Source organism: Ruditapes philippinarum, unplaced genomic scaffold, assembly GCF_026571515.1.
Source record: "Ruditapes philippinarum isolate M1 unplaced genomic scaffold, ASM2657151v2 ctg2584_1_1_1_1, whole genome shotgun sequence".
Lineage (NCBI taxonomy): Eukaryota > Metazoa > Mollusca > Bivalvia > Venerida > Veneridae > Ruditapes > Ruditapes philippinarum.
The window spans coordinates 181,380-198,532 of record NW_026857148.1 but is presented as its reverse complement, the minus strand read 5'-3'; the positions used below and the strand labels follow the sequence as shown (position 1 = coordinate 198,532).

Below are 17,153 nucleotides of genomic sequence, written 5' to 3'. Positions count from 1 at the left end.
GATTTAAATTCAGATATTTCTAAAAATTTCAATTTGCAAATGACTGTCTTTTCGATTTGTATCTTTGAAAACATAGAGCGATGGCTTGACAGACAATCAGTGTGTTGGAGAGCTTAGATTTGTTCTTGAATCGATAAAGATAATATATTTTGCCTTCATTAGACCACTTCCGGGGTATTTCGATGTTGACTGGGAAAATTTGTCTTATCACAATGAAAGTTAACTTGAAGTAAACAAACAAACAAACAAAAACCCGTATTTTGTTGTACTCAACCCGTCTCTATCAATAATCAAGTAACAAACAAGCAAAATGATAGTTTTCTTTATTTGCTTTCACAGACAGGACCAATATAAATAATACATTTTGAATATATGTTGAATCATTCATGCCTCACATTCAAGAAACAAAATACTTATACAAATAAAATGATATTATAATAACAGATGGATAACATAAATAATGATAATAGAAATAAATACTTATGAAAAAAGTATTTATACATGAAGTGATTATTTTAAAATATTAACTTAACAAGACTTCAAATAGGTCACCAGTTAAAAGAAGATAATAAGAAATATGTGTCAGATATGTGTCAACATCAAATCAATTAGATCAAACTATTTTATTTTTCATAATATGAATAAAAAAAAGATAAATAAGAACAAGGTTCATGGAACGTATCCCCATATGTATTGCATGCTAAGACACGCCCTGGCTATAGACACAGACACGCCCTGGCTATAGACACAGACACGCCCTGGCTATAGACACAGACACGCCCTGGCTATCGACACGTGTCTTCATTATGACACCTTAGGTCTCCGGTGCTTTCCACGAGCCTTCATTGTGACTTCGTTCATTCTGGACATCATGTAACGACGGGGATGATATTTATAATTTGAATTTTAAAAAAAAATGAATATTCATTTCTAATAACAAGATTGTTTTATATCATAATAAAAAAAAGGAACCACGACAAATTATTAATCGTGTTAAAAGTAGGTCTTTTAGCAATTTATATGAAAAGGACATTGCTAAACTTGTTTTATGGTATGTCAATGTAAACTCTATAATAAACAATGATGAATTAATTATTCATCAGTATTTTAAAGATATATCTTTTTTAAATGCGAGCTCCGAAGAGAAAAAAGAAAATCAAAGGTATATCTATACAAACATCACATTTTAAGACAATTTTTTAAAATATCCATTTTTTAAAGTTAGTTTTGTAGATATATCTTATGACTGTCTTGGAAACACTTCACATAAAAAAACACGTGGAGTATAAATTTCTCGTCAACATTTCTTACATTAGGTAGATATCAAAAAGTGAGGTCAAGTTCTGCATTATGTATTATAACATATTAGTGTTCAGCAAGGATAAATTTTGATAGCACCTTTCAGCATTAACATATATTTATAACCTCTGCACATGCACATCCTGACAGTCACTAATAAACGCCACGAAACGGATATCCTCGTCGACAGCATTTTAAGTATTTGAAAGGTGATACAAATGTCCGGAATTTGTTATTATCCGAAACTCGGCTAATGGAGGTTGATTTTCCAAGCTAATCCCCAGTTTACCGTAATAGCCCCAGATAGGTGCACTGCCGGTCACAATACACCAGGAACAATCTATGTTGTGGTTATTTTCGAAGCGGTAACTGTAAAAACCTGTATGTCATCCCCGGATTAGCTGGGAAAACCAAACTATTTTTTAATCCGAATTATGTCTATTGATGGGTAATGTTGGGATTTCCTATTGCTCGGATAATTTATGCCATTCGGCGATTTGTTTTCTCGGACAGTTCATGACCTCATTCCAATGATGATATTCCGCACCACGTGTCCGTGTTCCTATCTCTAACCTCCCGACAACCTGAAAATGCAAGAAAAAATATCATCATCACATTATTAACAGACACAATCATAGTCAAATATATGAAATCGTAGATTATCAAGCAATTAGCTGCTGCTTTAAGAATTAAATATAAATTGTTTCTAATAATTCGTAAGTCAAATTGTTCGAATATTTATTAAAGACAACATATTAATTATATGAAGATGGAGAAAAGAAAATTGATTGTTGCCATAAGACTTAGATCTTATGCATGTAAAGAGAAAAAGAAAAAAATTACACAGTTTTAATTATGTTTTGACTACGAACTTGCGATTTAACAAAACAAAATTTCACTTAAATGATTAAAATTCAAGAACGTCCATGACATTACTGAATCAGTAAAAACAATACAGATTTAACTTGCACGTCATCACAAGGTCATAGACAACATCCAATTACTGCTAAACATGCATCCAATGTGCATACGCATTTACTTTCATCTTTATTGCCTTGTTGAAAGAACTATATACATTAAAGGATTAAGTAGAAAAAAACAACACAATATTTTGAAACATTACTGTGATATGTTTGGGGTTATTTTAAATTCAACACAGCAACACAGGGGGTGGTGGATCTTCGAAGGGAGAAATATTCCATATTCAGACCTAAAAATTTATAGCTTTATATTAGATCGTTAGGAAACTAGTCAAACATTACAATAAGTAATTTAACCTCATCATGATAATCTGTATTACAGTTCAACGTTCTATATCTTTCAATGATCAGAAGAGAAATAAAAAAATCAGTACTTTATTAGATTTAACACAGTGTCGCAATACTAATGTCTCACTTATGTGAAGGATATAAGAAAAAAAAGCACAAAGAAACATATTTCCTATTGGTGATTAGTTGACACAGACGATGAAACTTACTAATCATCATTTATTTAAGTTTTGTTTTCACTTTGCATTTAGTGTTTGTATGGGAATCATTTGAATCTGAAATTTAAGACGTATTAAAGGTTTTATTTGCTAACTTACCTCATTTTTGGTCATCCTGTCCCAGTCGAGCACTAGAAATTCGAGACTAATATTTTGGAGGCCCTCGTTATATGGCACATCAAAAAGGAACGACTCATTGAAGACAGGATTCAGTGTACGCTTTTTCACGTGTGTCTTTTTCTTGGCGATTCTCTGTCCATTATACAACAGGTAAATCTTAACATACGGATCTGTAATAATAAGATGCAAAGTCTCAATAAACTAACGACCCATGCAGTCCATTGCGAAATAGCTAGGTCCCTTATAGAGTCTTTGGCTGTGGAAGAATGCTCAAAAAACTGTTTTACATTATATCACATTCTAGTGATAATCAAAATATAGAGCTCAATAATTTCTTGTCTGAGTTTTCATGTCATTTTCTTGTTCAGGTCAATACGATCGATCAATGGCATTTCATCGTATATTTTAATTTGCATAAGTCTTTAAAAACTCTAGTAATTCATCGTTGCGGGGGAAATAGAGACATCCGTCACATGCAATATGAATCTATATCACGCGTGGAGAAAATCGATTGAAGTAAAGTTGTCAAGATAACCTTCCAAGATTTTATTTGATAAAAATGTAAGAATGTATATTTAGGCTGAGTAATGTTTATGAGATAACTTGATAAATGTAAGAATGTGTATATGAGATGACTTGATAAATGTAAGAATGTATATATAGGCTGTTTAATGTTTATATAGGCTGTTTAATGTTTATGAGATGACTTGATAAATGTAAGAATGTATATATAGGCTGTGTAATGTTTATGAGATGACTTGATAAATGTAAGAATGTATATATAGGCTGTGTAATGTATATATGAGATGACTTGATAAATGTAAGAATGTATATATAGGCTGTTTAATGTTTATGAGATGACTTGATAAATGTAAGAATGTATATATAGGCTGTTTAATGTTTATGAGATGACTTGATAAATGTAAGAATGTATATATAGGCTGTTTATGTTATAGATATGTAAGAATGTATATATAGGCTGTGTAATGTTTATAAGATGACTTGATAAATGTAAGAATGTATATATAGGCTGTGTAATGTTTATAAGGATGACTTGATAAATGTAAGAATGTATATATAGGCTGTGTAATGTTTATGAGATGACTTGATAAATGTAAGAATGTATATAGTGTGTAATGTTTATGAGATGAGGCTGTTTAATGTTTATGAGATGACTTGATAAATGTAAGAATGTATATATAGGCTGTTTAATGTTTATATAGGCTGTTTAATGTTTATGAGATGACTTGATAAATGTAAGAATGTATATATAGGCTGTTTAATGTTTATGAGATGACTTGATAAATGTAAGAATGTATATATAGGCTGTTTAATGTTTATGAGATGACTTGATAAATGTAAGAATGTTATATATAGGCTGTTTAATGTTTATGAGATGACTTGATAAATGTAAGAATGTATATATAGGCTGTTTAATGTTTATGAGATGACTTGATAAATGTAAGAATGTATATATAGGCTGTGTAATGTTTATAAGATGACTTGATAAATGTAAGAATGTACATATAGGCTGTTTAATGTTTATGGGATGACTTGATAAATGTAAGAATGTATATATAGGCTGTGTAATGTTTATGAGATGACTTGATAAATGTAAGAATGTATATATAGGCTGTGTAATGTTTATAAGATGACTTGATAAATGTAAGAATGTATATATAGGCTGTGTAATGTTTATAAGATGACTTGATCAATGTAAGAATGTATATATAGGCTGTTTAATGTTTATATAGGCTGTTTAATGTTTATGAGATGACTTGATAAATGTAAGAATGTATATATAGGCTGTGTAATGTTTATGAGATGACTTGATAAATGTAAGAATGTATATATAGGCTGTGTAATGTTTATGAGATGACTTGATAAATGTAAGAATGTATATATAGGCTGTGTAATGTTTATAAGATGACTTGATAAATGTAAGAATGTATATATAGGCTGTTTAATGTTTATATAGGCTGTTTAATGTTTATGAGATGACTTGATAAATGTAAGAATGTATATATAGGCTGTGTAATGTTTATGAGATGACTTGATAAATGTAAGAATGTATATATAGGCTGTGTAATGTTTATGAGATGACTTGATAAATGTAAGAATGTATATATAGGCTGTTTAATGTTTATGAGATGACTTGATAAATGTAAGAATGTATATATAGGCTGTTTAATGTTTATATAGGCTGTGTAATGTTTATGAGATGACTTGATAAATGTAAGAATGTATATATAGGCTGTTTAATGTTTATGAGATGACTTGATAAATGTAAGAATGTATATAATTATATGCTGTGTAATGTTTATATAGGCTGTTTAATGTTTATAAGAGGACTTGATAAATGTAAGAATGTATATATAGGCTGTGTAATGTTTATAAGAGGACTTGATAAATGTAAGAATGTATATATAGGCTGTGTAATGTTTATGAGATGACTTGATAAATGTAAGAATGTATATATAGGCTGTGTAATGTTTATGAGATGACTTGATAAATGTAAGAATGTATATATAGGCTGTGTAATGTTTATGAGATGACTTGATAAATGTAAGAATGTATATATAGGCTGTGTAATGTTTATGAGATGACTTGATAAATGTAAGAATGTATATATAGGCTGTGTAATGTTTATAAGATGACTTGATAAATGTAAGAATGTATATATAGGCTGTGTAATGTTTATAAGATGACTTGATAAATGTAAGAATGTATATATAGGCTGTGTAATGTTTATAAGATGACTTGAGAAAACATAGTCTCTAATATTGCTCAAAAGATAAAGACACGTTCAATGTCTCCACTGTTCAACATGAAAGTTTCCAGACGGACATTATAACCGTCTTGGGAGATAATGTTCTTGTGTTATTGATTTTCATTCAAGATGTAGATCTACATTTCTTCTAATGCTTGTTTTTAGAATATTTGTATAAAATTATCAACAAGCTGCTCCAAACGGAATTATACTAATGGACCTACAACAACAACCCCTTTTTAGATGCATCGGTTTGCTTCCGTATATACATATGTTAATAAAGTCATTATATTACAGAGCTGTTGGCGAAACAACAATAATATTATGGTAAAATACATCATAAAATGCTACAACATACAACTATTTTATTCCAATTAAGTCTAGTTCCATAAAAGAAGGAAAATAGTGTTTGTAGTTAGACCATTATCTAATCAGATATTAAAAATGCAATGACAATTTTCCTTTATTTGATAAACATGCCATATATCGATATACATGTATAATATATTTATTATGTACATGAAATAATGTATAATAAATAGATAAGAATGTTCCCGAATATATTGCTGACTGCATGTTTAAAGTCATATGAACATTGTGGAAAATATTCAATCATTTCCAAATCCAATCCTTGCGTGCGTGCGGAAGAATATTTTTCTATCGGTGTTCAAATGAATATGACAAAAATAGTACACAATAAAATTCTCGGAATAAACCAAGCCCTGTCTTTGTGCTAATTCATACTTTTAAGGTTCCTTTTAAATTGCACGTAGAGATTCCAATCAAGCCAGTAATGGAATTTGATAGGAAGATCTCTATCACGGACAGCCTGGTAATTACTCTCTTAGAACATACACTTGGTGCTCGTTTGTCATCTAGACATGATGCTAGTTGCTTTGGACAAAAAAATCGATTGGCTTTTGTGGGCGTATGATATATTACAGCTTTATTTCTAAGAACAAAGTCTGAATCTTGTTAAATCGGTAGAGATAAGATTTTTGCTGAAGTTGATAATGTGATAATGAAATGTTTATTGATTATTATATTGAAAATAATAATATATAATTTATATTTTATTTGATAAAAAAAGCAACGTATTCGTTTGGTCAGAAGCTTATTTTACCTCATTTTTTGCGAACATCAGATGGCAACGGTGATAATGTTGATTAATTATATAAAGTTCAATGGAAAATAATATCCCTTTAGTGTATAAAATTGATATTGATCCATACAAAGCAATTATAGTTCTAATTATTTTTTTGTTTAATGCAAGTCATCTTTCTTTTATGAGGTTAACTCATGTGTATTAATCAAACAACTTGATGCATGAAACTTCAAGAAATTATAAATTACATCATAAAATGTTTTGAATCAAAACTATTGAAATAGAATATAATAGTATTTGCTTCATCATTTAGGGGAAAAAGTTCTAAAAATACAAAGACATTAATAAAATGTCGAATGAAAGTTTTTCCTTTTTTGCTAAACATTAAATGGATATACGGGTATAAATATATTTATAACTATGGAATATTTTTAATAATAGACAAAGAAGGCCCAAAAAGCGTGCATTTTAAAACATATGCACTTGCCGTTTCAATCATTTCTCCCTTGGGGGTAAGTTATTTTCTATTGCAATGGCCTTTTATGTTAAAAAATCTGAATAAATTTAAAACAATTTTTTGAATTTTTTTGGAAAACTAGATCCTAAATAAAAGCAAAATGGATTATAGAAGATTTAATCCGAACACCAATATCTCTTAACTCATGGTCGTGTAAGCTGATCTAGCGTTTAAAATGTTGGGTTTGTGAGCGTACATGTAGAAACAGCACGTTTCTAAAACAAAAGTCAATTCCTTTTAAATTCGTAAAAGAGTTTAAGTTTTACAATTTATTTGTAATTTTAATATTTTGTATTTTTTTGAAAATAATAAATGAAATAAATAAAAAACAAAGTATTCGTTTTCAAATTCTTATTTTCTCAAATTTTTTGCAAACTCAGATGGCAACGTTTTTTTTTAATCCCACTATAACGGTCAATGAAAAGTTATCTCACTCTTAGGGTAAAAATTAATTGATCCAACAAACATATAGTCAACGTTATAATAAAGTAATTTTTCTTCTATTAGTAAATGTGTAAATAAACAATCTTCGATGCATAAATTGTTATAAATAATGCACATTTTGATCAAAACTTTTAAAATAATAATGGGTATCGCCTTTCTTTTGGATTAAATTTACAAAGCATTAAAGTCCAAAACGTGAATTATTTAAAACCCAATGCTAAATCAAATTGGGAACATGCTATTACCTAAGTATATTTACCTGAGAGACCTGTGAGGTCCATTTTCGGCAGATTTCTAGCTTTCAGAACAACCACTGTCAGTCTGTTGGCAGCTGGCTGGTAACAGAGAGAAACTAACAGTTCTCCACACCCTTGTACCCGAAACTGAAAACACAAATCTAATTTGTAATTACGATATGTATATTTATAGAAGTAATAACAGATGCGGCGGTAACGGAAAACGTCATAAGAAGTAACACCATTACAATTATTGTTCATGTATAGGAACGTCAAAATTCTACAATTAAGGTATATCTAATTACCAAGTTATAAAATGTAAATATATGTTAACAGATAATTAGTGTAAACTTCAAACGAGTATTGTCATTAAGGTTTACACTAATTATCTGTTAGCATGTTTGTATTTATTCTACTTATAGGAAATATCCATTTCCCAGAAAACAAGAGATTAAATGAATTGCAGAAGCTTTACTATTTTTAGAGTTTTAATATTAATATATACGTACGTACAAATCAAATTTAACATTGTTGTTAAACATCATACATGAATTGTTAAATAAGTAATTACTAAACGAAAACAGTTAAAACTAATTTTGTGTTTAGTTATTTCCTGTGTTTAAACAAGTTTAGACTGTTTATCATTTACCACACAAACGGGGACTATCTTTTATAGAAAGATGTGTTTTAATATACCTCATAATCTAAAATTGCCAGAAATGAATTTACCTTTATAAACTTTAAAAGGAGATGTTAAAGTTACTTGTCGTCAATATAAGCAGAATGAAAAATGTGTATAAAAAGAATAAATGTCAACATTACAGCATGATAATAGATACATTTTGAGCAAAAATATTCTGGACACCGTGCTCGAATTGTCTGCCCTTGAATTAGAAAACTTATGTATAAGTTAGCTGCCCTTGAGATATTCTGAAATAGCAAAAAAATCATGTTCAAAAGAAGACAACTCAGAACTCCCGTTTGTGTCTTCTTTTTTTCGACGGGGGGGGGGGAGGGGGGGGGGGGGGGCGGAGTGCTGTGTGGTCCGCTTTATATTCTTAGATCATGTAAAGCTGAACTATTTTTTATTCTGGCTTATTGCATATGTTTAGCAATAGCATACGCTTTTAAACATTGCGATGTTATTTTTTTCAATCCAAGGTTCAGTAAAATAATAATATTTTTCATTTGTTTTGTTGTTTTTTTTGTAAATCATTTGATGTTCTTTCCTTTGATGGTGTTTTTCGACAAAGCAGTTTTTAATGATGCAATATTGGTAAAAACACTTTAAACTTTATTTCAAATTCACTAAATATTGATGATTTCATCAACATGCATTAAATATATTTAATCAAACCAAGCCTTTCTCGATTTCTTTCGTTGCACTTGATGCCTACTTCAGAACAATCGATGATTTTACTTGATTTTTAAGTAATGCACTGACTACGTACTTAACGAACCTGCCTGGTATTTTACTTTAACTATGTCAATAATCAATTAAACTAAACTTAAAGAATAGCGTTTCCGCGTTTCCCTTCATCTCTAATATGGCTCATTACCACCGTGTCGTATTTTCACCACAACACAACTTTCGCATTTTCAGACAGTTATGAAAAAAAAGACAAAAAAACTTTTTCGTTGTTTTCTTTCTTCGCATTGTTGCATTTTCGCTTTTTCGCATTGCTGCATTTTTGCTTCGTTGCATGTCGCATTTTTTGGTTGTACAAGGCATGCGCGCATCAATAGTAATGGAGTGGGAGCTGACAGAATTGTGATGCCATAATTATAATTGTAAATAAAATGTTTATATCATTCAACGCATTATAGTTCCAGTAATTAGTCAGCTTCTTTGTTAAATGTGACATAATTATTCCAGCCTGTGGAAAACAAGCAAACATACAGGGATGCGAAAATGCAGCATTGCAAAATTGCAAAAATAAATAAATAAATAAAATAAAAAAATTAAATAAATGTTAAAATGCGGTGAAAACATGGTACATTTATGTGTCGTATTTTTTGCCTAATTTTGTCATCCTTTAATTTTTCATCGAATGTTTTTTTTTTCGGTCTACTAAATTCTTTTTTAAGGTTATTGAAATAAACAAAGTAATCGGAACAAAATATATATATATACCGAAAAAGATTACTGAGTTAAGATTTACCTTTAAATGCCTTGGCGTGATCTCTTTGCAAAGTGTAAGTCTTTGTTTACACACCTCTTCAACCTCTAACGGGTATAAGACCTCTCCCATGATGGCATCCCTTGAGAAACGGTCAAAGCTGAGGATCACAAAGTGCAAAGTTATGCCCTGTAACTGATTATTTGCAATCCCATAGAACGTAAATGTTTCATCATAGACAGGATTTAAAGTTTTTCGTAAAACACGAGTTTTACATTTATGTCGCTTTTCGGGTAAAAGTTGGAGTTTAACATATGGGTCACAGCCACCGGTGCTTGGGTCACGTGGTGGTAGATCAGTAAGACTCATGATATTAACAAGAAGTGCAGACCTTTCTTCATCATATTCAGCTGAAAAGTTCAGTGCACCAAGATATTTTGGTTCATGTTTGTCTTTGATATCAGATTCAATCATCCTTTTCTCTTCCTCTTTCTCAGGAGTTTCTCCTCCTTTTTCGTATTCAATACGATGATGAGTTTCTGTTTTGCCACTGATGTGACGTGGGGAATCCATGTTGTCCGGAAGCATTGTAAAGCTGCCAGGTGATAGTTTTTCTCCAGGTCCAGACGGATGTTCTGGTGGAGTTATTGGACTTGTTGACTTAGAAGCTTTAAGTGAAGATGAACTTCGGGAGTTACGCTTTCCAGACGAGCTTTCTTTCAGGCCTTTCTTTATCGCAGACGACAATCGGTTCTGTGCATTGCGCATAACCCGACGTCTGTAACATTTGTAGGCAACAGCCGTAACAAGAAGAAGCGTAATCATGGCAGCCGCACATATTGCAATAATTGAAACTGCGCTCCCTGAAAACAAGTAAGAAACAAAGATCCTTAATGCTACGTCGTCATTTCGTAGGAAAGATTATAAGTCCTAAGCTTGTAATTATTCCAATAAATTGCCAATTGTTTTATGGAGGCTTGATATTATTTTAGTAAATTTATAGTTTTATGATATTTAAGATACATACATACAAACATACACAAAATCTCTATAAATTATAAACAAACACTGGGATAGATCTGGTGTTGAAATGAATACATGTGACAATAACTCAAATAATACATAACATCGTGATTTTAGCATTTTTTGTCACATAGTTTTCTGTAGCACTTTATAACATAGTTTTTTGGCAGTACATGTACTTAAATGGATAAAATTCTTGTGATTTAGTACAAACGTTGTTGTTGTTTTTCTTCTTGCAATTGTAATTTTTCTCGCACTTGCTTATGGACAGTTTGTATAGCATATATAAATAATAAAATAAATACATATATAAAATGGTAAGTTTTTGCTTTCAACTACTTGTTTATAGGCACAATACTAGGAAAAGCATCAAATATTCAATGCTAATATTTCAGCAAGCTTTAAGCGATATTGAAGTACCTGGTTCTGCTGGTTTTACAGAAATACAATAGAGAAACTCGAGACAATTTGTCTCTAGGGGAAATTTTAACAATGCCATCCATAAATAGAGCATTGACGTAGAGATTTGAAACAAATTATATTCCATTATAAAATAGAATCCGATTTAAAGGTTGAACTTGAATTTTAAATTTAATAATTCTCTTCTCCTATCTATAAATTACGTGCCTTTACTTTCACAAAAGAAGGAAAATTATACCAACAAGCATTTGTTTTTCATCATAATGTTAAAGCCGGTCATAGACGCGTGAATATATTCGAGAAAACCTAGTCTTATTTGATTGTGTTGTTTCATTTTTAAAGTGTTTCCAAATTTCAGAATTTTAACGCATTATTTGTCTTTGGTTTGTCTTTTACTCCACTGTGAATAGAATTTAATGTTTAAATTGATTATTCAAATTATAAGTATTCTTCTCTTGTTTACCTGGTACCTTGTTTATCTTGGTATTTACGTTTAAAACATCAAATTTTCTTTCACAAGTCTAAACAAAAATGTCTTGAATTTGCCCTTTACAATCAATATTCACATACAGGATTGTTGCGTCCTTGAATATTTGCGGAATTTAACAAGACAACATCGAGACAATGTCATCCAATTTGATATAATTTTGTAATTTTGTCTGGTGTTTTCTTTCAGAAAGACAACATTACAAGGTCTCTCATCTAAGAGCTTACTTTAATAGAATTGTTACAGAAATTATTATATTTTTAACTTTAATGGTGTAATATTCTAAATAATATTTTAAATAACTGTGGAATGAACATTTAGTCATGTAGGCTCAGTCAATGTGGAATGAACATTTAGTCATGTAGGCTCAGTCAATGTGGAATGAACATTTAGTCATGTAGGCTCAGTCAATAAGTTATTTTGTTATTCTGATTAAATGGTGTTTTGACATTTAATATGAAACAGTATTTCACAATACGATGGGATGATGTTGATGTCCTGAAATGTCATATGAAAGGGGTAAGGGGGTAATGGTTAGGGAGACAACACAATGCCCATTTTTATTCAATTCAAACAAAGATGACCCGGATTTTACGCAACATTGTTTCTTTATCATATGTCATTTGTTTTCAGATGTTGAAGATTTTTATTTTAGTAAATAGAGATAAATTTAAAGAGAAAACACTATTGTGTTACACTGTACTTTATTTAATCTTTTAACTTTATTATGAGAAACGCTGAGGCGCCTCTCAACTCAATGTGCAGAATAAACTGAAAAGACCATTCTTGACAAAACTAGTTTCAGCACAAGTGATATCAAAATAAACAATATATTATGTATAAGCTAAACTATAGAGCCCGTGTTTTATCAGATCTAAGAGTAATTGTGTTTTTACATATAAAGAATACCATTATAAAACTAACGACAAAAAGCCCATATATTGAAATTGGGACAAATTCAAGGCAATTTCGTTTTTAATTTTCTTGGAACAAATAATATGCCTTCTTGATTTATTTATTAATCTTGGATATTGTTCTATAACACGAGATAAAACTTATATTCTGATGACTCCAGAGACCTGCACTATATCAATAAAGAAAATTACAATTTGCAATAATACCAGAAGACAATACTTTTTCAGAAGTACCAATACGATATAAGAATACAGTTCTTGAGCAAAATCCTTGCGTTATATAAAAGTAAAATCGAGAAATAGAACAAATACGAAATTAATTACAAAATTTCTGGAAAAAAAATATTCCCCGGAAGCATTAAATCAGCAAAACTACATGCAAATTGCAGACTCGGTTTGATTGAGTCTGTAGATAAGGGGTAATGAAATAGTGAAATAGCTCTCACGCCCCCTAGCACCGGCACATCGGTACTCAATGTTCAACACTAAATAGTGCTGGAATTGTTTTAGTGTTTTGTACATCAAATGACAATTGAAACGTTATAAACGCTTTAAACTGTAAATCATGATCAGAAAACACAAAGTTCTTTTTTTAATCGTTTTTCGACATTAAAAACACCTCGTTTCTTTAATTCTTGAAACGTCAATTGCACATTCCTACATGAAGGAATCGATTACTTGGAAAAAACGTATAACAACAATATTGAATAATTCATTATTGTCTGAATTGAGATAGTTTGTTCTTGTTTGTACATGCACTGCTGTACTTCTAAAATATATATAAACAGAGAGCAAATCAATATTATTGAAGCTTTGAATGGTGTCAACTGATACATTTTAGAATCTAACCAAAGAAACTGATGAATTAATATGTAGAATAATAAAGTAGAAAAAAGTTGTTTGATCACACAGATGGAAGTATAAAGTTAAACTTCACAATTCCTATGAACCGGCATAATTGTAACGAATTCTAATTGGCTCGTGTTAAGTACAAGTAAACATTCTGATTTAAATATATTAGAAATAAAGTCAGTTCACAAAAGAAATAATACCGTACCAACTTCTGTTCATCCAGAACTTGTTTAAACAAGACTGTTTATACAATTTTTCCATATATTGCTATCTAAAATATGTTTTGCTGATAACAAGGTTTGCGTCATTGTTCTGATTTTGTCAAAACAGAGAAAATCAATATATAAACGCAAAAAAGTTAGATAGGGCATCAATTATTATTTTCAACAAAAAAGGCGGTGTACCAGAGTGTGGTTATCGCGTCGGACAAGTTATGTAAGGATTGGTTTGCTAGTATTCCAAGGATTGCTGGCCACGGGGGTCCAAACTGCAAGTCGTTGTTTCCATTATCAAGACATTTTACGCTCATTGCTCAGTACCGGTTTTCTTTTAGGTATACGTACGGGTTTGATAATGTGTCTATTAGCTTAAATTAATTAGTATATTTGACAGAATGATAATAAATGTCAAACAAACCAGCACTTTACAAATCTAAACTTATCAGCTGAAATGAATGTGGTATCAAATTGAAATAAAAAAGTATTGGACGCTTAAAATTTGCTTCACCAATGTTTATTACTGTTTCTTTATCTTTTTCAATTAAACGAATTCGACAAAAGGCAATAGTTATGAATTTTCTATTGGGGAAAACACATACAACATATCAATATTTGATTTTATTCAGTTAAACGATTGTTTATATATTTAAAGATTTAAAAATACATTAAGCGGAATTAAACTGCTTAAAACCGCTTTTTCTGAAGTCTGAAACTTTGATCTTGAGATATTAATTGAATTTACAGTAATTTATGAATGACGTACTCTGTTTTTACATTCGGCATTGATTTTGGAATCAGTTTAACGGCTTTTACGGCTCTTTGATATTTGTCCTTCTTTAATGTATTGTTTACTGTTGAATTAAACTATTTAACTTTATTCAAATAAGCCGTCACTTTAAAAGTATTTTTCTTGAATTAATTCCTGTTGTATAAAAAAGTTAAGCGACATAGGTTATAATTAAACTTAAAAATGTACCTTTGTTTACAAATATGAAGACATTATTGAAAATGTTCTGATTATTTTACACCGTTATGTATTTGCTTCAGTATTATACTATTTGAACGTAATTATTCGCACCTCTACATATATTTATATTCATTTCAACACCATATTTATAAGTGGTATTCACGAACTTGTTTATTATACTAATATAAGTACTATTAATTATTAAGTTCTGTGAAAATTGTTACTTACAATGAGTAGCTTGAGCATGTAATGGTAGCTGTTCCACTGATAGGTGCGATTTTTCTACCATATTTTTGCCGTCTGTGTATGATATATAGTTCCTATTCTTGTCTATTAATTATTTTAGTCACTAGTGAATTTTCCGCTACCAAATCACATTTCCATATCAAATTCACAAAATAAAACACATTTAAAGCTTTTAGGTGTAAGTATGTTGTCTAAACTCTAATTCTGTGAACCAAATATGGTTAATTTTACGTCACGATGCTTTTATCAATTTATGTTCAATAGATTCCGCTAGCCTTTCCTGCGATTCCAATACATCTGTTGCTTTTCTGCCAGCGTCTATCGATCGTGATTCAAGTAGAACAAGCGCCCAGGAGATTTCGATTCTGATTGACGATATGAGGGTTAATCGATAGTTGTTCCTTGGAAAGTCAAAGCCGCCATGATTGTGTCCAGATTCCAAAGTTCAAGGGAGAATTGAACACTATTATTTTATGTCGTGACTGGTTGATGTAAATTTGAATCTAATAGGAAGCTACATTGAAATACTCGAGACAAATGGGCCGGTTTAGAACCTTGCTAAGAACATACTTATTTAAATAGCTTGTTTAAAGGTCTTTTAGCTCATAAATGAAAGAAAATAAAGTATAAATTTCCCTACGATCTACTTAGGTGACAGCAATATAAAGAGCAATGTTAGCATGTTTTTACAAACAAGATAATTAGACGTGAAGAAATGCCAGTTTAATGCATACACATTGTTATTTACTAAATATATTTCACAGTCGTGGGTAGATATGATAAATTGAAATTTTACTGTATAGAAATATGGTCTCATTTATAGATACGGCAGTTATAGTTTATTATGCAAATCATCCATGAGCCCGTTGCATCCGTTTGTGGGAATATAAATTAATCTATCCTTTTTTAGCTATCCTTTTTATCACTAAACCTGCTGAGTCTGTGATATAAATTTGCCCTGACTTGAATTTGGAAAAGATCGGTGCAAAGTTCAAGGATGTCAATATTAAAATATAACTACTGATCAACAAACAGTATATAGCCTGAATAGACTGTTAGGAAATCTAGGCTTGCCTGGCTCTATACTTGTGACAAAGTGGATATACAGGCTGGCCTGGCTCTATACTTGAGGCAATATACAATAACTTTCATCATATTAAGGGTTATATACAATCAATCGACTAATGAAAATTTGATATATTATTATAGTCTGAAGGTGGGCGAATTCCTTAATACAAAGCAAGGATAACTTCACTTATTTTTACAGAAGAAACTTATATAGCGGCATAACTTTCCTTATTTGCTTAAATCTGTATATTAATATAAATGGCCTACTCTGTGAAGATAACTGGATTTACTTTAGCATAAGGATGGTGTATTATTATTTATTAAAATATATTTCGATTCCCACAGTTTTAGTAATTATTTTACTCGATTTAACATATGACATTTGTAAGGTGGCTGATTTACGCCATGTCGTTTTTTCGCTTCTTCGCCTCAAAATGCGAAAACACGAAGGGACGGCAAAGTTGAACTTTGTCGTCTCTTCCTGTTTCGCATTTTCTAGGCAACAAAGCGTAAATACGACAGAAGGAGGGCGAAAATACGACACAAAAAATCTGTCGTATTTTCGCTTTTTTCGCATTCAAAATACAAAAATGTGAAAACACAAAGAGACAACAAAGTATTTTCGCTTTTTCGCATAATTACATTATCGTATTGTTGCATTTTCGCGTTTTCGCATTGTTACATTTTTGCATTGTTACATTTTCGCATTGTTGCATTTTCGCATTGTTACATTTTCGGATTATTGTTAAATTTCGCATTTTCGCGTTCCAGTTGTACATGCGCACGGAGACATCAATTTATTATTATTATCATTATTATTATATTAAGTTTTGTAAATGTCTGATCACAATGATATATTAT

The 17,153-nt window shown here is 30.6% G+C and overlaps 1 protein-coding gene across 1 annotated transcript; it reads right to left on the bottom strand.

Moving 5' to 3' along the window:
• Positions 1-308: 308 nt before the first annotated feature.
• LOC132748936 (synaptotagmin-4-like) lies at positions 309-15,556 on the bottom strand. Its single transcript, XM_060738606.1, has 5 exons — positions 15,207-15,556; positions 10,140-10,960; positions 8,001-8,124; positions 2,885-3,075; positions 309-1,883 (listed from the first exon to the last, which is right to left on the bottom strand). Exons 1-5 carry the CDS (start codon positions 15,265-15,267, stop codon positions 1,764-1,766), a joined length of 1,317 nt encoding a protein of 438 aa, XP_060594589.1. The 5' UTR covers positions 15,268-15,556; the 3' UTR covers positions 309-1,763.
• Positions 15,557-17,153: the final 1,597 nt, after the last annotated feature.